Source organism: Aplidium turbinatum, chromosome 10, assembly GCF_918807975.1.
Source record: "Aplidium turbinatum chromosome 10, kaAplTurb1.1, whole genome shotgun sequence".
NCBI lineage: Eukaryota > Metazoa > Chordata > Ascidiacea > Aplousobranchia > Polyclinidae > Aplidium > Aplidium turbinatum.
Genome location: NC_137481.1, coordinates 10,999,191 through 11,025,283, shown reverse-complemented (window position 1 = coordinate 11,025,283; position 26,093 = coordinate 10,999,191). Strand labels below are relative to the sequence as shown.

At 36.3% G+C, this 26,093-nt stretch overlaps 2 protein-coding genes across 3 annotated transcripts in view; one reads left to right on the top strand and one right to left on the bottom strand.

The window, feature by feature from the left end:
- The window catches only part of LOC145778336 (nucleoporin NDC1-like), a 29,879-nt gene that overhangs the window by 1,649 nt on the left and 2,137 nt on the right, over positions 1 to 26,093 (bottom strand). For both annotated transcript variants that reach the window (XM_082589804.1, XM_082589805.1), the window contains 13 exons: positions 24,885 to 24,986; positions 24,536 to 24,716; positions 23,553 to 23,667; positions 19,220 to 19,377; positions 18,585 to 18,717; positions 18,180 to 18,272; positions 4,585 to 4,771; positions 4,421 to 4,495; positions 3,869 to 3,963; positions 3,672 to 3,794; positions 3,464 to 3,511; positions 3,247 to 3,354; positions 2,697 to 2,861 (listed from right to left, as the gene is read on the bottom strand). In XM_082589804.1, the coding sequence (XP_082445930.1) occupies positions 2,697 to 2,861; positions 3,247 to 3,354; positions 3,464 to 3,511; positions 3,672 to 3,794; positions 3,869 to 3,963; positions 4,421 to 4,495; positions 4,585 to 4,771; positions 18,180 to 18,272; positions 18,585 to 18,717; positions 19,220 to 19,377; positions 23,553 to 23,667; positions 24,536 to 24,716; positions 24,885 to 24,986 (1,583 nt within the window). The remainder of the gene's footprint in view (positions 1 to 2,696; positions 2,862 to 3,246; positions 3,355 to 3,463; positions 3,512 to 3,671; positions 3,795 to 3,868; positions 3,964 to 4,420; positions 4,496 to 4,584; positions 4,772 to 18,179; positions 18,273 to 18,584; positions 18,718 to 19,219; positions 19,378 to 23,552; positions 23,668 to 24,535; positions 24,717 to 24,884; positions 24,987 to 26,093) is intronic.
- Positions 5,549 to 17,451, top strand: LOC145778284 (uncharacterized). Its single transcript, XM_082589746.1, has 14 exons — positions 5,549 to 5,666; positions 5,867 to 6,042; positions 6,166 to 6,255; positions 6,967 to 7,133; positions 7,970 to 8,128; positions 8,471 to 8,651; positions 9,169 to 9,407; positions 10,211 to 10,368; positions 10,677 to 10,774; positions 14,827 to 15,020; positions 15,245 to 15,422; positions 15,807 to 15,976; positions 16,123 to 16,227; positions 16,536 to 17,451. Exons 1-14 carry the CDS (start codon positions 5,549 to 5,551, stop codon positions 17,449 to 17,451), a joined length of 2,949 nt encoding a protein of 982 aa, XP_082445872.1.

Sequence of the window (26,093 nt, the reverse complement as noted above, 5' to 3'; positions counted from 1 at the left end):
TCGGTCAATGACCGATAAATGACCGAAAAAAAAACCCAGCTTCAAATATAAAATTAGAATGTTGTAAAAAATTTAGGCTGATAAAGCTTTGGATGTTCTCTCGATTTTCGTTAGCTTTTCCATTGTAAACCTGTAGCTTTTAAAATTATTACAGTAGTTCCCGCTTATTAAGCCGGACAATTTTGGACTTATTAAGGGGGTAGGCTATAATTGCTATTCAGCAAGGAAGCAGTATGAATAATAACTTCTTGTGTCAGATTTATATTTCCAGATCGCTGTGGCACATCCAGAAAGAATGGATTTGTGGCCGAGAAGATCTGCGCTGACAAATAAAAAAAACACTCTGAGGGACCCGAAGACACGTTCGAGAGGTATGATGGAATTGAGAGCATATACTTGAGGATAAGTATTTAACAAAATTTACACACAACACCCGCAGAACACTTCTTCAACACATATCACCTTCCTATTTCTGATATAAGGTAAGTTATATAGTATTCATATGCTATTATCTGTAGATCATAGTTGTTTAGATTATTTTGCTGATATTAGCCTACTATAGCTGACGTAGCATGATTACGTTACGTTTCATATCGTGATACATGTCAGTCCCTCCAGCACACCTGATCCTATGAGCTAAGTTTGTTAATTTCATAGCGAATTGCTGTCCGATGAATTTCAGAGGTTTCTTAACAGAAATTTTACGGAGTCATGTTATGCCTTATACACCGCAAGTTTGAACAACGTTAAGGTGATCTTCAGTTGTTATGTTATTGTCGCTTTCTTATTTATTGCATTATTTTGTACATCATTCATCTTGTGTCGATTCACCATTTTTGTTTGGATACTTATTTGGTTCATCTGGGAGTGGGCTGGTGTGACGTTTGGCTTCATTCACCGCAAGCTCGCGCGAGAAACTAAATTAGTCTCGCGCTTGCCTTCAGATCAAGGATGCCAGAGCTTGGTTTTTCCACCTAGATCTGGGTTTTTTTGACCACATCTGGGTTTTAAGTTTTTTTTTTTCAAATTTAGGTGAATCTAGGTTTTTTTTGTTTTTAACTTTGTACAGAGCTTGCACGGTATTAAGGCACTGGGATCCTCGGTAAATGGTCCACACTGCAACACAAAAATGATTTTAAGGTAATGTTTTTTGCATCAATTACTGTAGTCAGTGAGGTACAGCTGGTATACAGTAGTCTAGCGAGTTGTTGTGAGCAGGTTTTAATTGATACATATATTTGTCATCATTTATTACGCTTCTCAGGGGTATTGGTATTAGGCTGCCTAAGCTATAAGACTCAAATACGACTGTTAGTGTAGATCTAATGTTATAAACTTAACTGAACTCTTCTACAGTAACAGTATTCTTACAAAAACGAGTGATAAAAATAAAAAACCCAAAACGAAGCAAAAATTGTGGTATGGACAATCATTCGAAAAGGACTGGCTAAAAGTTCCTGAATTCAAAGATTGGTAGCAAATGAAAGAAGATGCTTCCAATAAAAACAACAGTTATTGTAAATATTGCAAAGCTATACTGAAAAATGCTAATAAATCAATGTTGTTAGCTCACAGCAAGACTGAAAAACGCAAACAAAACTACAGTGCTGCTAAGTCTCATGTGAAAATCAATACGGTAGCCTATATATATACCTTTTTAACACAAAATTTAGCCACCCAGTCAGATCAAATTGCTAAAGCAGAAGCATTGCTTGCAGGTTATTTTTCTGAGCATCATGTACCATTCACTCACATTAATCATCTTGTTGATGTTTATAGGAAAGCATTTCCTGATGGTGCGATTGCAAAAAATAGATATGAAATAATGAAACGCAAGTGGTGCTAAAAGCACATCAGGCTTTTTTAACCGCTTTACTACATATTTTCTGGACCTGGGTTTTTTTTACCTCATCTGGGTTTTTTTCAGCACACAATCTAAGTTTATTGGAAATCTGTCGCTGGCATCCCTGCTTCAGATGATCTCACATTTTTTGTAAGTCACACGATTCATTTTTTGACTACGTGAAGAAAAATTCAAACAGTTTTTAGTTTGGTTTAGTTCCAGTCCGGTCGTTTCTTTTCCTTATCACCAGCAGTTGAGAAAAATGGACAAATAAAACGAAGACGCGCACTATTGTTTCTTATTATTTGCATGGCGTTATAAACCTAGACCTGAAAGAAAAGAAAGAGAACACGACAGCGCGCACAACTTTACTTATTGTATATTACGAAAACGAACCATGCACATTGCACAAAGCATGCACATTGCACAAGTTACGACGTGTTGATGGCAAAGCACAATATCAAAACCAGTTGCATGATCTTTTTGATAAATTAAATCTATACGTTTTTTTCAGTTCTAAAATTTAAATGAATAGGGGGTTGCTTGATGGTTGCACTACTTTTGACACACTTATAACTCACTTAAAAAAAGCAAAATAAATCACTTTATATAAAATTTGACCACCATTGGACACTAAGCTTGTTGCCAACAACCGCTATGACAACAGCAAAAATGTCATCCATAATAGATATAGATCGCTTCCAAAAATAGGTTGACTTGGAACCGGCAGCAGGCGAAAGACATTCAGTAGCCCTAATACTGCGTGATGCAGTGGGACATCAAGAGCACGCATGAAAATCATCTTTTGTTATTCCAGTGTCATATAAAGATGTGAAAAAAGTTTTTAACCTACCAGAAGCAAATCTAGCAGCGTGGCGGTGACTTCTGGAAGGCGTTTTTGAACAAATCCACATTCATCTTCGGTTAAAGAAGCCGCCACAAGAAAGGAAATGCTTTCAATTGCCCACTTGTAAACTTTATGATTTGAAAAAAGATTGGCCGCCATCAATGTTGGACGCTGAATTTAACAACTTCCAGTTAGTTCGTGAAGTGTTAAAACTATTAAAACACTATTTTATAATGTCCATTTTTTCCATAATTTTATCAATGATCTTTAATAAACATGTTATTGACATAGTCAGGATATGCTTACACTACATCATTCCGAAAACACATAAGTTATTGCCAATAAACAACAAACTGCAAAGATCCGCTATGTAGGGCGTAAAATAACTTAAATCATACGGTCACATCCGAACATCGTTAAACGAACAAATTTATCTTTCATCTTACCACCAAAAAGTGATTGGCAAAATCTTGTCTTGCAATCAACGCCAAGGCAGTGGGTTAAGAATTAAACTGAGTCAGCGATTCAAAAATCCAATGTGTTGTAAGAAACCCACCTTTGCCACAAAATACGAAATAAACGGAACTTTTTTCAAGGTTGACACCAACTTCGACTCTGACGTTGCTGCTCTGTGTGGAGCTGGTTGTTGAATATCACCCGGATTCTGATCAATTTAAAATTAAAAATTGTTACGAGACGAAAACAAAGCTGTAGTCGATAGTTTAACTTTCTTATTGTTTGTATTGGTTGGCCCGATAAGCTAAACTTGTCACCTGATACTTGCCACCAGTTTGTATGTTCCGTAAAGAAGCATTCGCATTCTGCAAAACAAACTGTATCTTTAGCATCAAGAAAAATATTCCATACACTCATCACATAACATTGATGCATAAAACTAACAAACTTCCAAGTTTAACTGCAGTACTAACAATTAAAACAATAAACTAACAGAAAATTCGACAAATATTCCGCATAAAACACCTTCGTCTGTTGACGACTCCACCACTTAGGCACAGGAACAATGGTTGTCGATCCGCTCAGAAAAGCCGAAGAATTCAACGCGTGTTGTTGCGCGGATGCGTCGATGGAGATGTCCGGAGAAGTCTAAGAAACGATTGAACCGCCAATGACAATATCTCGAAAATGTCTATTCTCAAAGTAACAAAATGTTACAATACCTCAAAGCATGAATTGTTGAAGATCGCTGTATTCGTTGTGTTTGCTAAAGGACGACGCCGCAAAGCCGAAGCAGGTGGAATCGGAGATCGTTTTTCTGTAAGATTTAAACTTTAAAGCAAACGCATGAAATTACGAATATAAATTAACTATAAACAGACTTCCGTATGCATTTCCTTCACAGCTTTGCAGTACACCAGCATAGATGCAGTTATTGACAACCAACAGATGTAAAAATTTTATCTCAGATTTATGTTCGGGCGTTTAGGATCAGATTTTTAAGTGATTGGATATTAACATATTTTGTGGCCAATTTTTGGGCTGACAATTTAAGTGCAATTGTTTTCGTTAACGTGCTGTTATGATCTGTGCATGAATAAACTCTTCAATACACTCTTGAAACTATATTAACACAAATCTTTGAAACCTTGCGCTTTTTACTCAATTAAATTCCAGAAAGAAAAAAAAAAGATTACACCAAATATTTGCAGTTTACTTGAGGCAATTGTTCTCACTACACAGCAATGCCTTGATGTGCACTATACGTTAAATACCTGCAGTGGGGGAGGCAGCCTGGTCTGAGGAGCTGGCTGATGAAGTTGAGATCGACCGTGTGTCACTGATCAGTCCTGAAAAATGTTTACTGTTAAAAGGACATCACTATAGAAAGACCTAGAGACAATAATGTACCAACTCCATCATCGATTTGTGTCTGTACCTGACATATGCTGCTGATACGTTCGTAGACTCGTTGTCAATTCGCGAATTCGTGACAAACATTCATCGGCAACCTTGTTCCATTTCAACGAGCGCTTTCCGTTTTTTTCATATTTCATCATGAAAAGTTGACTTCTCTTATTAGCAGAGTATTTGGATATGGAATTGAGATACTGAAACGCCAAGTGCTGGAACAAAAAAAGCAAATTTTAGTAACGTTTAAACTTGTAATGTTGCTGACACAGATCGTGATTTTATGTTGGAAAATGTTCAAAAGCACTTGCAGGCTTTGACATGAATGACGGCTGCCACACCGAGCTATTTTTAAAACAGGGACACTCAAAACAAAGGGCAGAAGCTGATTAATGAAGAAAATGTTAAATTTTAATTGAAACTTCAAAGCTGCCCAAGTTTTTTTTTAACAAATACTCTTAAACTGACATGGCAATTAATCATACATCATAGCATCCTGTTACGTACTAGTCTTGTCTATCCAGTTGATGCTGCAAGAAGCAAAACAAATGGTTTAATTGGAAAGGGACAATCAATACCACGCAGCAAAAAGCATTTAAGAAATGCTGAATTGAAATGAAAGGTGTTTTTTGCTCAATATTTTGAATCAAAGCATTGAAGAGAGTCGTTATAAAGTTACAATTGAGAAAAAATAATAATTGTGTCTCTAGAATGGTGCTTAGAAAATATTTTTCTGTGCAATTAATTTTATTAGCATGTTTCGGATTTTTTACAGCTAATACCCAACAAGGTAAGAAAAACAAAACTGAGTGAAGGTTTTTGGCAGCTGGGCAGTAAATGTAATTCTACCCTTTGGCTTACGATTTAATGTGCACAAAGCTCTTTGGTATTGGTTTTTCATGTCATCAATTAGTTTCAAATCGGTAAGTATACAGCCGCTTGGGATTCATGTAAGGCAAAAATCGGTAACGGATTTTCAATGTGTGGCAGATATGTGCAATTACAACGAGCCATGTGGAACAGATATATCTCAAGCACAGTGTGAGCAAAGAAAATGCTGTTACGCGCCATCAACCAGAAGGAGACATAACTGTGTTCAAAAGTTTAAAAGTAAGTGCTGCTTTACTTTTGAATCAATCATTAAACCGAGATCGTTATATAGCCCATCATGGAAACTTGAACCGACCGCAAAACGGCCTTTTCACGTCTGCAGATGTTGAATCGATGTAAAAAAGACCCATTTTTCTAAAAATCACAGTTGACTTCATGCAAAAAATCGAGTTTATTAGCAGTCAATTTTATGTATGCAGTCGGTCATTCTCCTGAAGAAATTGACCGTGGACCAAATGGTTACAACAACCAAGGTGAAAACTTTCCGCCAGATGCAATCGAGCTACAGCCTGAAGTAAATGAGTTCACAGACAAATTGAAGCTAACAGGAAAAGACCAGATAAGCTCGTCTGAGGCAATTACGATCGCAAATGAGGTAAACATTCGACACGAGGTACATTTAAATATAAAAAGTCTTAGCTAACGACTTTTGGGGATGGCTGTGAAACCAATTTTCATGAGTTTATCTGCATTCATGAGAGTCATTTATAACTTACAGTTGGAAGATTACTTACAACAAACAGCAGCTACTGGGAGTGACGTTAATTGGCAACTGTCGAAAGAAGATACCTTTCATGCTCAAGTTAAAGTAAGCTAAAACTTTAAGGACCTGTGTTTACATGCTAGTACTCCAGGCTCGGTAAATTATTCTTTTCTATTGTTACTTTGGAAAATAAAAACATTCAAAAGGTTATTTCATTTTTTATGTGAAACTTGGTGTGTGGATGAAAATGCCACACTGGAATTTCTTCCACAGAAGAAATCTTCCATCACAAAAATTACAATTTACTTGAAACTTAGGCTAGAAGGAATTTAAATTGGTTTGGGCGGAGATATCTCGTCGAGGTTTTCATTCATACAGAATTTGTGATTGTTTGTTTGTTTTATCTTTATCCTGCATTGCGGGAAAGCGGACTTGAGCGCTATGCATCGGTGTACGCCTTCCGACGTACACCTGACCCACGCTGCAGCCGACGGCAATGTCTGTTTCCGGTTGTCTACTCTACTTATGACTTAAATTTGGTACTACCCATTACTCGAAATCAATCACTGGGTAAAGGCAATTATCGTAAAGTTTCTTGCCCAGAGAAACAACAGCAAGTGCGGGTGGCTGGAGTCGAACATGCAGGCTCTCGACTGCGAGCCCAACGCGCTAACCACTCGGCCACTGCACACTTGTTGTGACAATAAAGTTATGGCCGGGTGCATGCGATCGTGTGTACAAGGTATAATCGTTTATGTGTGCCTGGAATATCCAAATACAGTGCATCAAGTTAATGCAAAGTTTTAATGAATTTAGCTGGATCGAAGCACATTTGTTGATGTCGTTAAGTTTAAAAGTGGAACAACCATACAAGTCGATTCATCCAGCAATGCGTTGAATAAGAACCTCTCCGCTTTGATCTTCATTGAGTATTTAACAATGGCCAGAATCTTCAAAAACGACACCAGTGAATCGTTCAAGCAGTAAGTAATTGCATACAGAAAGTTAGAAACCGCCTTTGAAAAAAAAAATCCATTTTTATACTATAGGTCTGGAAAATGTTCCAAAAAGTAGGGGAAACCGTACGGTACTCCATATTAGAACCATTTGTATGTGTTAAGAGAGGGTCGAATCTCAAATAGTACAAATACTTTACAGAAAATCAGCACATAGTATTGATCACTTGCCAACTTGTGCCCAAATATAAAGATCTCGGGCTATCATATCCAAAAGTAGATTCATCGAATACAAACACGCTGAAGAATTGAACATGCCCATCGCAACAACTAGTTTTACTTAATTACTTATGTCAGTCAAAAAAATCAGTTATTCAAACACTCCAACTTGGTTTGTGAAAAAACGTATTTTGTACCATTCAGTGTGTTGGTCATTGAATTGAAAAACTGATGTTGTTTGTAGGCTATAAATCCCGAAATAAGATGCCACACTTCAGGATTAGCCATAGATATTCCAGAATATACTGGAATAGTGAATTGTTCCAGTACGCGTTTCTCTTCTTGTATCTAGCATACAGTTAGACACGTGACAGCAGTAGATTAGTTGACATAATTATTTCATTAAGTGTGACAATAGCTTCAGACGACGAGTGCTTAATCTGTGATTTCGATGTTCTCACTAGGCTACAGAACGCGTAACGTCTTTGTTGTGTAATGTACATATATAGTAGTGGCAAGATTGTCAGAAGAATACTGACGTTTGCGTTTCCATACAGAGGTTATTTAACACCAAATTAGAACTGATATAATTTAAGTTTTGCTCCATCTGGCCGATACTTGATGAGTTTACATTTTGATTGTAGAAATGACAACTCGACATGTCCGTCAGAGGTCGCCATAGTCAACAACGCGACCATCATTTCAGTAACAGGTTACGACCGCAACTGGAAAAAGGTTCCAGTGGGACTGAAGTTCACTTTAAACAAACTCAAAATAGATTCCAATGCAACAAGGCAAGAAAGGTAGGAAAATATTATTTAAATGTTGCCACCGATTTTAATGTTATTTCAGCAATTAAATTAATTTATATCATGAAGAGTGAACTTATCCTGGTAGTTGCCAACATGCACATACCTGCATGTGTAATAATGACTGCATCAAACTTTCACGCTTACTTGCATAACATAAACATTTACAAACTAAAGACTGAAAACACTCTTACTTTATGAGAGAGTCGTCAATTTTTTACCAATGATCGAAACAAGTCGTTAAGGTTTGAGAACATCACAATTGACAGCGAGAAACCAGTCAAGTGATTCGAAAAGCTTCACTATGACAACCACCATGGTTTTGTTTTCTTACAGCATATTCTGTGAGTTTTTAAATGAAACATCAATGCACTGGTCATCAGCGGGATGCGTGGTTCTCGCAGCGGGACACGACTCAGTCACTTGCGGGTGCAATCACACAACTAAGTTTTCTGTGCTTTTTGTCGTCCATCCGCTTCGTTTTGAGACAACTTCAAGCCACAACAGGAACATCCGGGTAAAAATTAAATAGCGAGATATGGAAGTTGACGACGACAAAACTTAATTAAACTTACAAATAACGACGACAAGCTTTCGGTTTCTAGGTTATTGCAGACCAGTGGTTCTCGACCGGGGCCTGCAAAGCGATTTCAGCGGAAATCGTCATAACTGCGTCGCGAGTTCAACAAACTCTTTTAAGTGTGTCGTTTTACAACTTTATTTAATTCTATTAGGAGACAGGAGACGCGATTTATCAAAAAAAAAATGTAGGGGTCCGTAACCGCTTCGAGGCGCCAAAAGAGGTCTACCAAGACAAAAAGGTTGAGAACCACTGTTGTAGACTGTCTTCTACAGAACGTATGACACTTGATAATCAAACGTTTGGCAAAAACCTATTGTATGGTATGACTCGTCCACCACTTCCAAACTTAAAATAAACTAAAAACTTATGCAATTAAAGCAAGGGCCTACAATTGAAATGTGCAATCTAGCTGTTCAAGCTTATGAATTTATTATCGTAAATTTCATTTCAGATAGTAGAGTTTGTTATGGAAGGACTATCGTTGATTTGTCTTGTTATAACATTTTCAACCTTAATTGTTGCCTTGCGTCGACGATCCAAGTCATCAACAATTGCTAGTGCTAGAGCTAAGGAAAGAACCGTGGTGCATATTCATTTCATTTTAGCACTTTCTGCCCTACATCTGGTGCGCTTGTGTAGCGAGGCTGCCAATGAAATAGACTTAGTATGTGAAAAGATTGTCATTCTGAGGTAAGATTTTATGCACAGCCTGAGGATGATCGTTTTGATGTAACCGTTCATGTGTGTTTCAGGTTGGAGGTTAAATTAATATTGTAACATTACTGACCAACTCTTGAGACACGTTCTATCTTATTTACTGGCTGGTAGTAGTGTACCAGGAACGGTGTATCGTACATCAAAAAGTGATGTACCAAATAGACTATAGAGTAGCTACTTTTCAAAGTTAAACTCATATAACGATTTACATTTCAAAATGTCAGCATATTGCGATTATTCAAGAGATGACTTGTTGTTTAATTCCGTACGCGGACGTTTTGCCGAATGGACAAATTGCCGAAAGGACTAAGTAGTGAAATCTGGGTTATGATGATACATATAACACATTTGAAGCCTTTACAAATTGTTTCACCTAACGGATCATCAGGTCTTATTCAAATAGAATCAAATAGATTCTATTTGAATAAGACCTTCTGATGATCCGTTAGGTGAAACAATTTGTAAAGGCTTCAGATAGTAATAACTATATTTGATTTAATTCGCTCTGCTTTGCCTTTTTGCTTGGCATTGAGCACTTTTTGTAGTATTAATAGTTTTCATTGTTATAACACATTTGTATAATTTCGGCAATTTGTCCAATCGGCATTTACTCCTTTCGGCAAAATGTCCGGATACCGTTTAACTCATTGGGTGCATAAAAAAAAGGTTTTATTAATAGTTTGTTAAAAATTTCATTAAGAATAGCGAAAAATTTTAAGTAATGAGTGAACTTTGCGAAGTGAATTTTTTAAACGTTAATTTGTTGACAATTTCAGCCACTACTTTATGCTTGCTAGTGGGGTGTGGATGCTTATTGAAGGAATTGTCTTATACGTCAGCGTTATCTTGAAAAGCATGAAACTCACAAACCTGGGATGGTACAAATATGCGGCAGGATGGGGCATACCCGCTGTCATAGTAACGGTTTCTGCAGGTATGAAAGTTAAAAACGTAGGCTCGTAAATAAGTCTTCGCTTTTATGTTAAGTAGGTTAACTACTCTGTTGGAAAATAGTGTTCTGCCACTACAAAGTCCTTTACATCCTTCCATTACAGTAGGCTACGTCATATTCAACTAACGTTAATAAACCTTTATACATTTAAGAACTTAAAAAATAACTGGAAATGGTGTTTTTCATTAAAATAAATTCATTCTTCAGACTTGTGCCAAGTAATTATCGTAAATTAATTCCTTCTCATTGACAATTTACGTGTTCATTAATGGAGCTTATTGATTTTACAGGAATCGGAATTTCCAACTTCACATACATCCAAGCAAGATATGTTGAACCTGAGTGCCCAACCAAAAACACTGCGGTTCAAAAGGAAGCAATTTCATCGGTAAGCTGCTGCACTAGTGTGTGGTCAATCAGTATTTACAAAATACGGAATAATGCGCGAGAACGACTTGTAAGTGCAGACACTCACGTGGTGCCAGGCGATTTAGTTGGTACCCATGACGTAGAATCTCACTATGGTGCCGGGTGATTTAGACGCTGTTGAGACTAAATTGTATTTATTGGGTATTGGGTATTGTATATATGTATCTATATATTGTATATTATGATATTTTATTTATATTGTGTTATTAGGCTTAATAGCAACGCTTATGCCCAAAACTATTGCTATGGAGCTTCTATTTTGCGGCTCTTGGTAGGCCACCGCTTTCGACTTTTCATATTCGAAATTTTGCATTAAAACAATGCCAAATATAGAAAAAGTTGTGACGCTTAAAAATGTACTTATAAATAAGTTACAAATGAAAACTAAAATAAAATTAAGAGCCAGCGCATGTATCGGCCGCCGCAGCATTGCAGGACTTGGCATGCGCCTGCATTTACATGCATTTACACTCGCAAGTTGTGGACGCGCAATGCGTGTTTTACTGTTTATGCACGATCGAGTACGTTATTACCTAAATTTATTCCTTTAACACTTTGCTCCTCAAAGGGAGGCCAGATTTGGCCCCCCCCTCATATTTCCTTTAATTATTTGAAGCACAGTAACGCCATGCACTTGGTTTTTCTTGACTTTTCCTAAAATTGCCAGGCGGATCTGATGATATTAAATTTGATGCTAAAAGTTGTGTAGTTTTCTTGTAAATTCAAGATTTTGGTGAATTTTTGCTATTTCTGGCTAACTTCCAGCAAAGCGTGAAATGGATTACATTGCGATAACAAGCCATAAGCTCATAATTGCTTCGTGCATCGACATGCGCGAGCAGAGAGAAGCATCCTCTTGCTTTCCTTTGTTTGGTTTGACCTCAATAATACAAAGCGCGTTATTTCTTATGCTACAAAGAAAAGCCAGTGATCGCAAAGCTGTTAATTAGAAACAATAATGGCAAACGTTTTTTGCGTTATCAGCTCTACAAAGAAGAATAGCAATCCACGATCAAAATAGTAGGCTATGGAGGCCACAAACTATTCAAAACAGTTGTTTCAAGCAGATAATATTCATTGACGAATAAAAAACGTTACAATAAGAAATCTTCTCTTGGGTAAACACACGAAAACCTGGTTTCGAAATAAACGTTCTATGGAAATGCTCTCATTGACAAAACTTGCAATTGAGGAAATGTATCACTGAAAATGCTTTTGGGAGAAGCCGGAGAAATAGCGCTCTGGCAAACAGTAATTGTGAGATACACTCAAAATTATGAGATAAGCTCCATTTACACGTAGCAGCTAACTCGATGGCGTCCCTTCCCTGCTTTATGTCGCCTACTTGTTGTTATGTCCTGTATTTTTGTTTCACAATGCACTGTGTTTTGTTCCAAAGAGCGCAAAATAAAGATGATTATGCCTCATCTACATTACAAAATATTTCGTAATGTACAAACAAAATGTACAATGTACACAATGTACATTACAAAATATTTTGTAATGTAGACGAGGCATAAAGTTAGGCGTCACATAAGACAAACAACAAATCAGCTTTCTTCATCATTGATTCAACATCTGAATACGTTGCCCCAATGTATAAGAGGCCGGCTATTGTGAAAACCCGCCGTTTATAAACGATCCGATTATACCAAAAGTGGGACAAACTAGTGGATCAAAGAATAAATAAACAATGCTGAGAAAACTAACTCTAAGTGACGAACAATACCGATGTCTTTATTTATCTTGGAAAAATGCTGCCTAAACTTATCAACAAAAAATACCGTAAATAACGGCAAGGGTTCCGAAAGCAGAATTTGCTCGACTTTGGCATGAATTTAGTCAGACATCTAATAATTCCACACATGCAATAACGGGCTCTCAACGGCTGTAAGATACATAATAATCAACCTGGTTCTGGGCGATTTGTGTAACAGTTTAGGGGAAGACACTACTTGAAATGATGCACCACACAAAAGATTTTCAATGAAGACTGAGTCTAAAAACCGATGTGGATTGTGCTGCACAACAACTTCAAGTTTAGGACAGAAGAGGCACAAAATATCACGATAGAAATAAAGACCTTGTGGGAAATTTTCGAGAATCATAACACGATGCAGATACCATAAATGCTTAGTTTGCATGCTGCTCTAAGCTGGCCGGCAACCACAAAGGTAGACAATACAGGCAGTTTATAATTCGATAACAGCGCAATAAACATTATAAATACGTAAACCGACAATTTTCTTTTACAAACGTTTTACGTCTAATAATAACTTTTCCCCCAACAATTTTTTGTGAAGCGCTTGCAAACCACGGTTTTGTAAAATAATTCATCATTATTATTTTTTACTTCTCGGATATTGTAAAACGTCATCAGCAAAATCACAAAAAAAAATTTCATTACTTCAATGTAGTAGGCCTAAGAATTTTTTATAGAATTGTAGCCACGTTGTTTCAACAAAGAAGCCCTTTTTTGGCAATATAAAGTTATAGAAAATAATTTGCAATCATGCAAATGGTTGGAAAGAATCTAGGAAGTCTTCTCACAATCTGGCACAAAATGATTATGTTTATTGTATCTCTGCAAAATGTTTTACGACAAACTTTGAAGCTTCGTTATAATCATTTTTATCTTTGAAGTCAAAAGCTAATTTTTTTTTGGCCAGAAACATAATCACTGCTTTGCTGATGTTGTCGCCTTTACGCGTATTTTTTGTGCTTCAAACAATAAGGACCCAGTCAGCAATCCAGTCCTTTTACATTGATTCAACATTTGTAAACGTTAAATGTATGTAGATTTGCTGACTGTGGGTTATTTCACATTTCCTTTGTTTACGCATGTTCCTCAATTCGCTGTTGCATTGTTTCGACGCTGGCGGACTAAAAATGTATTTTCAAATTGATTGACACAATCTTCAATAAAAAATGAGCTTCGAACTTAGCTTTGTTGATGTAAATGCTGTATTTTTGTGGATGTAATTTATGAGTCATGTTTATAAACACCCGTAAGCGAAATGACTTATGATGGAGCCTGCATGATATTTGTGATGCGACTTGACACAAATCCACAATTTCAAAAGCACCTAATATGAACTTAGAAATTTCAGATAATATCAACAACTTGTTCAATTGTCTTCTCTCTACTAAAAATATTCATACTACAAACTCAATTGCAGACCTAAAATACACAAACGAAGATGTAAGCAGCTATTCAAGCAGGCTAAGGTGTTACTTATGAGAAATTTGGTTCCATAAAACTAGAAGCTAGCCATGAGTTTCGGAATGCATTAGTTTAGGACAAAAATGTAAGACAACAAACGCAGTTTTGTTTTTTTTCAAATTCGTGTAACAATATTACTCTGATTGTAGCTATTTTAGAATCAGTGAGTAGCTTACAATAACATTTGCCCTCAAGTCGTAAATCTTTATCAATGCAATGATTCGGCACACCGCACACACACTTCGTGCAGTCGATTGAGGTCTTTGTTATTCAGAACTTTGCATGAAATCGGATTAGCATGGTAATTAAACAGCGGCAAGATAAATCAAAATTGTCGTTTTTGGGTACCTTTGCAAAAAGTGAAATATCAAGTTTAACATATAAAACTTTAAAATAATGATATTTCAAACTTATAGACAAATGATTTGTTTTCACATCAGTGCAACTTCTGTTGAAATAGCACCAGCGGATAACACGTAGCAGCTGATTGAATTTGATCCAAAAACGGCCCCCCCTTGAGCAGTTAACTTCCAAAAAAACGTTGAAAAGCAAAGGGTTAATGCTGAGTGTGAAGACCGAAACTCAGAGCTATTGCAGTTGGAATAGATGAAATAACGATTAGTCACTTGCAAATTAATTACGAGCTCTTTGCGCCTCAAACCAGAGAAATGGTTTTAAAAATGCACTTGTTAAACTAAATACAGAATGAAATCAATTTTCACAGATATGTATACAAAAACTGTAAACGGTAGTATGAAAATTATATATGCGCTATAATTTTATTTCAGATTTCATCATACCAATACTGCTGGTTGAGCATTGACAGTAATATGATATGGTCAGCCATGGGGCCACTGATCATAATTTTTGCAATCAACCTGTTTATTCTAACACACACGCTTGGCTTTGTGCTGCATCTGAGCATCAAGTCTGACACACTCAAGCCAGCGGGTTGCAAAAGTCAAAATGGCCAACATATATGGTAAGATGTAGTTGAAATCAATCGAAAAATTAATCCACTGCAACGTTTAAGTTTCGGTAATTGATCGAATGATCGTGTTAATTGAAAGCAAAAAAATTTATAGTTTCCATATACATAAAGCACAAATGAATAAAATCGAATCTTTTGATCGAAAATTTACAATTTATAGCCTAACGATGATAGACCAAAATTATACGGTATCTTGTTTTAACTTTTTATACCAGGAATACAACAAAAGGAATTTTTGTATTATTTCCAATTTTGGGAATTCCTTGGGCAATTGGATTTTTAGTCAATATTACCAATTACGAAGTTAGTCTCGCTTTCCAGTATGTTCACATCACACTTAACGGCTTACAAGGAGTTTTCATATTCATATTGTATTGTGTAGTTAATAAAGAGGTGAGTGCTTCTAGAATCTAGAAGATTAACAAAAAACACAATTTTTTAGCCGACATAAATAATATTCGAATTTCGGTTGGCAACACATCGTGCAAGTACATGCCTTTTCAAAAACGTGATTAACTATGACGAAAAAATCAACACTAGTCCTACTTAGTGGAAAGAGTGATGTAATATTGTTACTTTGAACATTGAAGAAGCATCTTGCACCAATTTGTAGTATGTTTCATGATATCTCTTCACCACGTTTAAAACTTTCATTGAAAAAAAAAAGTTTTGATTGCAGCTAAAGTTAAATTGATTGACATGAAAAGTAATCCTTCAATAAAAACTTGATCGCGCTTGCTGTTGTATACAAATAATAACCAGTTGTCTTTGAATTAGGTGAGAAATGTCTCTAAAAGGGTTGTCAGCAACAAGTGGCAGCAGCATAAGATCAACCGATCCCGATCGTTAAACAACTCGTTCGGCGCATCACGAGAACGGCAACGACGGAGCAGCAGCATCATGGAGATTGTGTTTAACAAGAATCAAACGGACAAGAAAAATTTTAAGTATGAGAATGAATCAAAACAAAAACTTCATACAACTAAATGTTAAAATTTCAAAATTATGCATAAAAACGACGCATATAATTGCCAACAATACTGCTACAAATATGCTAATTTGGTTACAAAATGGTGTTATTTTTACATTGAAGGCTGCGACCGCGAGAAGGGAGCCAAGTCAGCCAACAGTCGTTTTTTGCACCAAGACCAAGCGTCGGGTCCATTTCTGCTAACAGCATCGTACTCCGAATGAAACGGTATGCAATCAAGCAATCAGATTAGTCCAATGATTTTAACATCGAAATGAAGCCTAAGCAATGCTAAAATGTGGACCTTCTGCTTGGTCGCATCAATAGTGTTTGTAGCAATCCGGAAGCTTTCATATCTTACAAATCATTCAAACGACTTTCAACTTCCATGTGAATTTAGATGTGCTATTAATAGACACAATTACAGCAGTGCTATTTTAAACAAACTATTATAGCGTATCAAAAAATACAGCGCAAGTGGCAGTATACAATAATTATTTAACAAAATGTAAACAAAAACTTGTTGTATTTTGCAGAAAACAATCAACAGCGTCATTTGAAAACAAAAGGCAAAAAATCGGACCCGCATATTTAGGAAATTTACAGCACGGCTTGGGCCAACGATACACAAGAAAGATTCCAAGGACATTAAGTGTGAAATCTTTGCATTATGAGTACAATGAAAATAACACCATTTCAAAAATATGCAAATTATGCGGCACTCTGCGAAAAACGTGCAGACATGAAGTAATACCAGGACTGAACCTTGAAGCTGGAGCACCCATACTGATTTCATATACATGCTATGATGATACGGTTAGGTCTAAATCTCCAACGGTTTTTAACACTAGACGAAAGCAAATGGCAGCAGAAGATACTAAAAGGTTTTCAGCTATTCTAGAAGAAAAAAGAAAAGGTAAAAGTGAAACCTGTAGAACTGAAAAGACTGGTTTGGAGAGCTGTGCATCGAGGATGTGTAGTGAGAAGCTAGAATCGCCAGAAAAAGAAAAACAGTCGAAAAAAGACGGAAAGCTATATCGTGTGGCTGCTGACATTCACACTAGTAGAAAAGTTGACGATTCAAGACTGCTTCGCCAAGGCAGCGAAACTACATCATTCTGTACACAACGTAACTCACACACTGGTGAAAAAACTCTTAAGAATGAAAAAAAATGCGCTGGGGATAAAACAGGGCAAAAAATAAGAGAAAGAAGCAGTAACTCATCGTTGATGGATCAAAACAAGAAAAAAGGCACAAAGAAAAATTTCAAATCCAATCAGTTCCATGAATTCACACTTATCCAATCGAAGCGGTCCAAATCTTCTCAAAGATCAAGCTTAAAAAAGTCCACGTCAAACGTAAAAAAGGAAAAGGGTGCTCGAGTCGCTGCATACAGCCAACAACTCGTGAAAGCAATAGATAAATGGAAAGCAGAAGAAGAAAAACTATAACAAAGTAGTCAACCTTAAAAAAATCACTGGTTATTGTCATTGCTGCTGCACTGTGGTGAAAAAATACGTGTTTAAAGCAAAGAGAAGCAGCACATAATAGTTTTGAAAATCAACGTTGAACTTGAATGCAGTAGAAATAAATTTAAAAAAAAACTTGTGTTTGTAAACCTATCGTTAAAATGCAACTTTGGTAGAGACTAGAGATTTAACTTTGTTCAAGCATTAGTGGTTCCTGTGTTATGTCTGTGTTAGGGTAAAAAAGCGATTCCAGGCTGTGTTGAACTCGCATTCTTTCGCGCTCTCAATTGCAACAATGCACTGGTTGCAGCAGTTGAGAGATGTTGCCTAAATTGCTTCCTCATAAGCAAGAAGTTGAACCACAAGCAGATAAAACCAAGTAACGACATGGCGTTTAACATAATATATTAAAATGAATTCGTTGAAAAGTACCTACCGGTACTATACATTCAATTCAGGTCAGACACAAACGTGACATAGATATCGCACCTGGTAAGCTGTCTTACGCCGTTTCAAGTTTTAACGACTACACTAAAATGCCGTGAAAAAAACTACAAAAAAGTTTTGATCCAAGAACAGCAGGTGACTACTGTAAAGGTTATGAAGCTGCTTCTTTGAAGATGAACAAATCTGACTCTCTGAATGATTTAACAAACTTGAAAATTCACAAATCCTAAAAAATCGAAATTATTAAGAAGGTAATTGTATACCTGCACCAAGAGAGACTGCTTTTCTGACAGGTTTTCTGTCAATAGCTTTGGTTCATCCTCTGGAAAGACATAATCCACAGGGAATGTGTGCACCTAAATAGGTAGATGTAAATCACTGTGAAATTAAAACGTAAAAATTACCATAAATACAGTATGTGATGATGTTAAAAGAAGTGTATCAGGCCTCGTTTTTTTTAATATTTGTTTCTAAAAAAGCTACTCACATTATCACATAATTGCGTACATGCGAGTGTATGTTACAAAAAAGAAGTTAATGTCTTGCAAAATGATTAGTTCAATATAAAATGCCTACTACTACTATTATTGGAGTTGTTAAGCTGCCTTTGCTTAATCAAAACCAACACCACCATGGACAATTGGACATGCTTTATCTTGTCATAATACCTGAGTGTGATAAATGTTGAATAAATGCCACGATAAACCTTGCAGAAAGAGAAGAAAAGTTCCAATTATCCACAATGTCCACCCTAGTGAAGCGATTCCCACCATATTATTAAGGCTTATCACATACCCATCACTAAACAATACATAGTGTCAAAAAACAATATAATTATGGAAACTGGACGTTTCTAACAAAAAATGAATGTGTGTATACTCAAACCATACTGCCAAATTTATCCGCAAATTCATTGCAAATCAACTGTCTTTTCAAAAACCGGCTGCTTGGATGTTGCTCCTGAAGTCTAACTACTGTATCACAATTTTCTGTTTTTGACACATATTGTATTTTTAGTTATCGTACCGGTACTACAACACTACGTTGTATGTTTCATAAAAATATCTTAAAGCGAAAAACAGTAAAATATTACTTAGCTTAATATAGTTACAAAACTGTAGTGTTTGTACGTGTTAAAAACACGCTGCATACGCCATATGCTACTGCTCGTCAAGTCAAGTTTTTGATAAACTTCTTGCAGGTATAATGCTTTCTTTGACATTTTCCCCATATAACAACAAATACCGGTATACATTTTTGTTCGAAGAGTAAATTTTTTCGAAACAGATTTGTCAATACTTACCACACTGGGTAGCCGATCACTTCGGATAAAAAACTTCTCGGAATCACACCAAACAGGTAGTACATCAACAAAAAGTATTTCAAATATGACATAGAAAAACTCCCACACGCCACGAGCAAATTTGTAAAATTGCATTTGACAGAGAGGTATCGGCCTTGCTGCAAAAGAATGGTTATTGGTATTTGAAACCGGTATGGCCCGTTTCGGTGAGTCCGATCCCTTAACGGGGGATTTTTTCAATTTTTTTTTTAAATTATCGGGTACCGTAGCCTAATTATCATTGCCGTTTTAGGGTTAGGGGTTAGAGGTTAGGAACTCACCGAATTGGACTCACCGAATCGGACTCACCGAATAGTAGCAGACCCTTTGAAACAAGCTGCCACAAGAAAAACATTACCACGCAATAAAATATAAATATAAAGCAGGAGAAAATCTTTTTGGTTTACTTTTTCCAGGGTTGATCTCTAATTGGTCAAAACTGGTTGTGACCACTAAGCGGTTTAAACCTGGTTTTAAACGGTGAAAACTAGGTTTAAACTGGTCAAAACCCAGAAACATATTTTTATAGTAAATGGTCAGCTACCTGGGCTATGGGCTATTTAGGAAATATAAAAGCAGTTTGTGAGTTGTGACCATTTTGATATGCAGGCCTCGAAATAGCTGGCGGCCATGGCCGCCTGAACTTTCATTAATAGCCGCCAATACCGACCTGTAAAGTTCGTACGAAAGATTAATTACACCATGTAACAAAATTTTGCAATATTTTTAGTTGCGGAAAATTTTTTATGTATTGTGTTCTGTTACTTCAAACTAATCACCAAAATAGCAAAAAAAAATCTGAAGTGTCCTTACTTTTGATAAAATGTCACTTTTTCTGATTGTTGGTTTTACTCAGAGATTGTCTGTATTAAGGGAGCAAGTCTTTTAGGCGCTGACAATTAGGCGCTGGCCTAATAGGCGCGCACACTGTGGCGTCTGGATATTTAGGTGCGGAGCACTGTGGCGCCCGGTCATTTAGGTGCTATTCCTAGTAAAGTCTGTAGATTGTAACAGCTTGGCAGCTTGCCAGAAAATTATATCATGGCTTCCGTGAGTGAAGCTGCTTAAACCGGCAATGCTTTTCACATAAAATGTTATATTGAACAGAAAAATATATTGTTGTTTTATTGATTTATTATTGTTTTATTTGTTGTTAGTCCAGGTTTGCGTTGGTGAAAGCTTTATCAATAAATTATTCAAGCTTCCGAACATTATTGGAAGTAATCCTACGAAAGTATCCCTACGTCGTAAATCATGGCAGATCCATAGTCTTTGCCTGTCCTTTTTTGGCTACGGTAATAATATAATATTTTGTGTGAAAATCATTGCCGGTTCAAGCAGCTTCACCCATATATTTTTGTTTCATATAATATTTTGTGTGAAAACGCATTGCCGGTTTAAGCAGCTTCAGCTGCTTCACTCACGGAAGCCATGACATATTTTTCTGTTCAATTTAACATTTTGTGTGAAAAAGCATTGCCGGTTTAAGCAACTTCACTCACTGAAGCCATGACCAACAACGCACACGCATTAACAAAACAACATATTTTTCTGTTCCATATAATATTTTGTGTGAAAAGCATTGCCCTACGCCCCTACCTGCCAAGCTGATACAATCTGTAGACTTTACTAGGAATAGCACCTAAATGACCGGGCGCCACAGTGCTCCGCACCTAAATATCCAGACGCCACAGTGTGCGCGCCTATTAGACCAGCGCCTAACTGTCAGCGCCTAATAGACGTGGACCCTGTATTAACCAGCATAGTTTTCTGTTAAACGTGTAAGCATGCAAACACAAAGAAATATTATGCAAATATAAGCCATATATGCACCATGCAACGATGAAAACTCTTCAAAAGTGGTCACATTTGTGTGACTTGCGTCTATACACTGAGAACTCTTCTCGTATTGCGGACCATACACCCCCCCCCTCTTTCATGTTGCAAATCCACCACCCTTGATATTTTCTTTCCATATAAGATGAAACCTTTCACCATCTTTTCCGCTTCCACCAATCATTCATACAAGAATCAACACAATTAAGATGGGAGTGCAGGAAATGCATTTTTATGGACATGAAACACACCGTTTTTCATATTCTTTCATCACAGCATTTCCAAAAGTTAATAATAATTGCTTCGTTTAGCCTATTACAAAAATTCTGAATTTATGTCTGTATTAGGTATGTTGAATTCGTCATGAGAGACTTTTTCTATATCTTGAGACACTACCGTGTCTTATGCAGCTTTTTTGCTCGAGGATTTGAGAATCGGCAACTCAGCTGCTGACTGCTATGCGAAACAGGTGCAATAGAACATAATATGGAAGAATATGCAATGTCATGTCGGTTTTTTGTTTTTCTAAACCGTGAACTGTCAACCAATGGTTGACAGTTGACAGTTCACGGTTTTGGGGTTCTCTCTAAACTCTTGAAATAGTAAATACTGTGGTATCAAATGTCGTTTTCCCTTAGTCAGCCATCTAAATTGGACCGATGTGTTCTGCAGATCACATAAGGTGCACAGCTTTTAACTTGGTCAATTTGGTCACTAATTTCCATACCAAAATACATTTCATAAGTATAAAAGCTTTACTTCTAGCTTTGTTTCATTGCACATTTCGCTTGTTAGTCTAATATGGTTATTGGTTAGTGATATAGACCACAGACATAGCAAAAAGTTTCAAAACAAACAGTAGTAGAAAGTTTGCATTCACGTGATGATCCAATTCCCAACTTATATGCAATTTAGGCTAGGCCTAGAGCTTTTTACAGAACCCAGTGAGATACTATGAACGATTGAAACATTTTAAGTTCTATATTTTCTGATTACATTGATAGTAAATAAAAACAATTTGAAATTTCTGTACTTGCTTTATTCCGCGACTATGACCAAACACTGATCATTGTTATGATACAAGCTACAATTATGAAGCTAAAATGATAGCCACTATGACGTCACACTTTACCAACCTTATAAGGACTTTAGAATAAGAGCTTGAGAAACAGGGTACCAAAAGTTCAAAAACCTTAAATAAATATTTTTTAAACGACACTTGTGGAAAAAAATTGCTAGAAGCATGTTTTAATGAGCAATATCTTTCAAAAAATACTAAAAACTTGACACAACTAATTTTTTGTTACATGGTGTTATTTATCTTGGATTTTTCTCATTGTTTTATTTTAACTGGATAAAATTTGATGGCAAATGTTGTTCATAAAAAGAAATTTGTTGGAATAAATTCTTGTACTTCAGTTGGCTGTGCAAATTGTTCATCGTTCTACCAAGCATTTTTTGGTTCATCGGAAACTTATTTTTAGAATTTGAATTTTCTCAATAATTAAAATAACCAACTGATTGAAATATCAAAAATAAACAGAGCAATTGAATATTTTTTGTTCCAAATCCAGCATTTAGGTTATTGTTGATCAAAACAAAATATAGTTGAACATCATTACTAAACATGGAGGGTAATATTTTTTAATTCAATTGAAAAGCAACTTGATTCATACACTAAAGGGGTTTTGACCAGTAATAGGTGGTCAAAACTGCCCGGTTTAAACCAGGTTTTAATGGGTTTAAACTGGGCGGTTCAAACTGCCCCGGTTTAAACCGATCAACCCTGACTTTATCACGTTTAGGTATAAAAAGTAGTATACGTATTAACACAGCTTTGGTAGATAGTTTACGAATTTGTATAGAAAACATATACCAAGTACAACAAAGCAGACTAATCATTTTTTATTTAGAAAAAAATCAAACAAACCAGTTAAACGTTTTTGGCGAAACAAAAGCTCCTTAGGAAAAAATCATCCATAATTAACAGAAAAAAGAATGACAGCTAAAAGTTAAATTTTGCTAGACTAAAACTGTAAGTGATGTCTCTGAAGTAAAGAACACAAAAAAAAAACATCATATGATACAAAAAAAAGGACATATTGTCAACTTAAAATCTATGTACAACGTGGCAGTGCGTTTTTGCACTTAAACAATTAAACATGTAACTCTATCGAATGCACAAGCTTATTGCACATATATGTATACATTACATACATACGGTACAACAAATAAAATAAAGGTTATGCGACAAATTGAGTTTTCTTTAACAGCATGATCGCTGCTTACTTCACAATGTTACAGCTCGTTAGTAACTACCGTACACTGCAAAGTAAATACAATAAAGCTTGACATGTCAACTGCACAATGCTGTCCGTGTTAACAAGCAAATATGTATATATAATTTAAAACTTAAAAATACACAACATTGAGTTGATCAATTTAAAGGAATTAGCACCTGCTCAGTTGGAAAGTTCAATGTATAGAAGTGAGATGACTTGCATATAACATAGTTGAAAAATCCCAAAGTTAATCCAAACAATAGAAACACAAAATAGGATTCATTGAAGCACCTGAAGTTTAAAAGATAAGGTTCGGTGAGAAATTTGTCATTCGATTATTGTGCAGATATTTGCACATTGACATGTTTCTCGTTGTTGTATCCAGGCTTACGCACGGTATTTAAAGATTTTAGATTGTATGGACAGGAAGACAAGAAATCCAACCTTCAGGTCCACCTTCAGGAATGCCTTTATCATGTCAAAGACACAGCCACATACTCTTGACTCTTGAGCGATGCCAAACCAGCAGTCAGCACCCTTTCCAGTGCTGTACCAGGGCTCTCACCACTCGGCTATGCAGCCGGCTTATGTTACTGTTCTGGTATTTTTCAGTTAATTTTGTGCTACGGTAAGTGCACACTGCACATGTCAAAACTGACTAGTGACAATGTGCTATGGCTATGACTATATTTGTCATAGCACATGACTAGGGAACCATGTTCCAAAAGCTGGTGCAATTCGCTCTTACCACTGCGAACTCACGGCATCAGGCTAAAACAGGTTGTTAATATCTACATTGCGAAATTACTATATATACTATCTTTTAGAACACCTTTATAAAATTATCTGCAAAAAGTTTCAAATTGATTAGAGAAACAAGAAAAAAAACATGCGAAAATGAAAGTCCAAATTTAGCTGCGGGACCCTGTAGTCATCATAGATATCTATTACTCTCAGAGTTTTTGAAGATAGACACTAGACAGTTTTAGTGCAGCCCATTACCACATTGACTGACAATGCTATATATTAGCTAATGAAAAGATTTTTTTGATTGTTATGAAATATTCTCTCTGCTTTATTTGAAACAACATAATGTAAATCGTTTAAATCATTGGTTTCTTGGAAACTATAAAAATGTATTAGATTGAACAGTTCATACCTGAAAGTGCCTGAAGAGTTGTTGCAATCAATAAAAAAAGATAGTTGGCTTGTTGAAAATAATCCAACTAACATACAAATGAGACCATTGATCACAGAAGAACATGAAGCATAAAATAGATTCCGCAAGTGAACGTATTTGGAAAGAAAACCAAAACGTGTACATTCCAAACTGCATGTAACTGAAATTAGACAAAATATTAAAAAAGCACCATTCTAGAACCATGTTTCTGTACTATAATAATGAATAAAAAATAATCTTAATGGTTGTTTACTACAATCTACAAATAATCTCAAATACGTTATGCAATTTAAGTATCTCAGCCTATTTTGTTTTCTAGCGTAATCACCTGAATAACTTCTCACATGAATGATCACAATAAGAGAACTCAGCATTGACATGCAAAATGTCAACAACCAAGAACGAATATGAAGTAGTATTGACAGGTAATCTGAAAAGCATGATCAACCAGTCAAATTTATTGTATAGTATTACCATTTATAAACCTATCTTTCTAACATAAGAAACATTTTCGACTTAAACCTTATGGAAAAATACACTGTTAAAAACTCAAGGCATTTACTGCATGCCAAGCAAAAATAGAAAATTGTACAGTAAAACAGCACTATAAAAAAGTCAACAGTGACTAATATTAGGCTGCATCAAAATCAGGGAGCAAGTCTTTTAGGCGCAGACAGCTAGGCGCCGGTCAAATAGGCGCGCACACTGTGGCGTCTGGATATTTAGGTGCGAAGCACTGTGGCGCCCGTTCATTTAGGTGCTATTTCTAATAAAGTCTGCAGATTGTATCAGCGTGGCAGGTAGGATAATTCTTTTCCCACAAAATGTTACATTGAACAGAAAAATATACTGTATTTGAATGCGTGTGTTCGGCATTTATTTGTTGTTAGTCCAGGTTTGCGTCGGCGAAAGTTTTATCAATAAATTATTCAAGTTTCCGAACATGACTGAGTTCACTTTTAGTGAGTAAAATAATAACTATGATACACTAAACATCAGTAAAAAATATACCGTAGCCTATATTCAAGCGGGTGGTAGGCTTGAGTGAAAAGTAACTTAGTTTTTCGTCAAAACCCCGACTAGGTGTAATAACGAGCAAAGTCGCACCATTATGCTTGCAACTTATAGCTAGGGTTCATATGCCCGATAGAAATGTATTCATGTTGTAGAGCGTTGTCTCATACGAACTCGCCGTACGACCAATCTATCCTGAGTAGAAGCAATTGCGAAAGATAACAAATTAAGTAAGGTTCCATCTGGCGGCAACCTGTGTTCAGGATGCATAGCAAATGTCCTGTGGAGATGCGCTAATATCAAGAGTAGTAGAGTGTTGTCTCGCACCTCATCTCCACACGCGCATTAACAAAACAACATATTTTTCTGTTCAATGTAACATTTTTTGTGAAAAGCATTGCCCTACCTGCCAAGCTGATACAATCTGCAGACTTTACTAGGAATGGCACCTAAATGAACGGGCGCCACAGTGCTCCGCACCTAAATATCCAGACGCCACAGTGTGCGCGCCTATTTGACCGGC

Bases quoted from the DNA above. Each gene is read 5' to 3' on its own strand.
- LOC145778284 (XM_082589746.1), top strand. From the start codon at position 5,549: ATGTGCAATTACAACGAGCCATGTGGAACAGATATATCTCAAGCACAG. The intron at 5,667-5,866 runs GTAAGTGCTGCT...TTATGTATGCAG, and splicing joins CTGTGTTCAAAAGTTTAAAA to TCGGTCATTCTCCTGAAGAA. The intron at 15,021-15,244 runs GTAAGATGTAGT...TTTTTATACCAG, and splicing joins CAAAATGGCCAACATATATG to GAATACAACAAAAGGAATTT.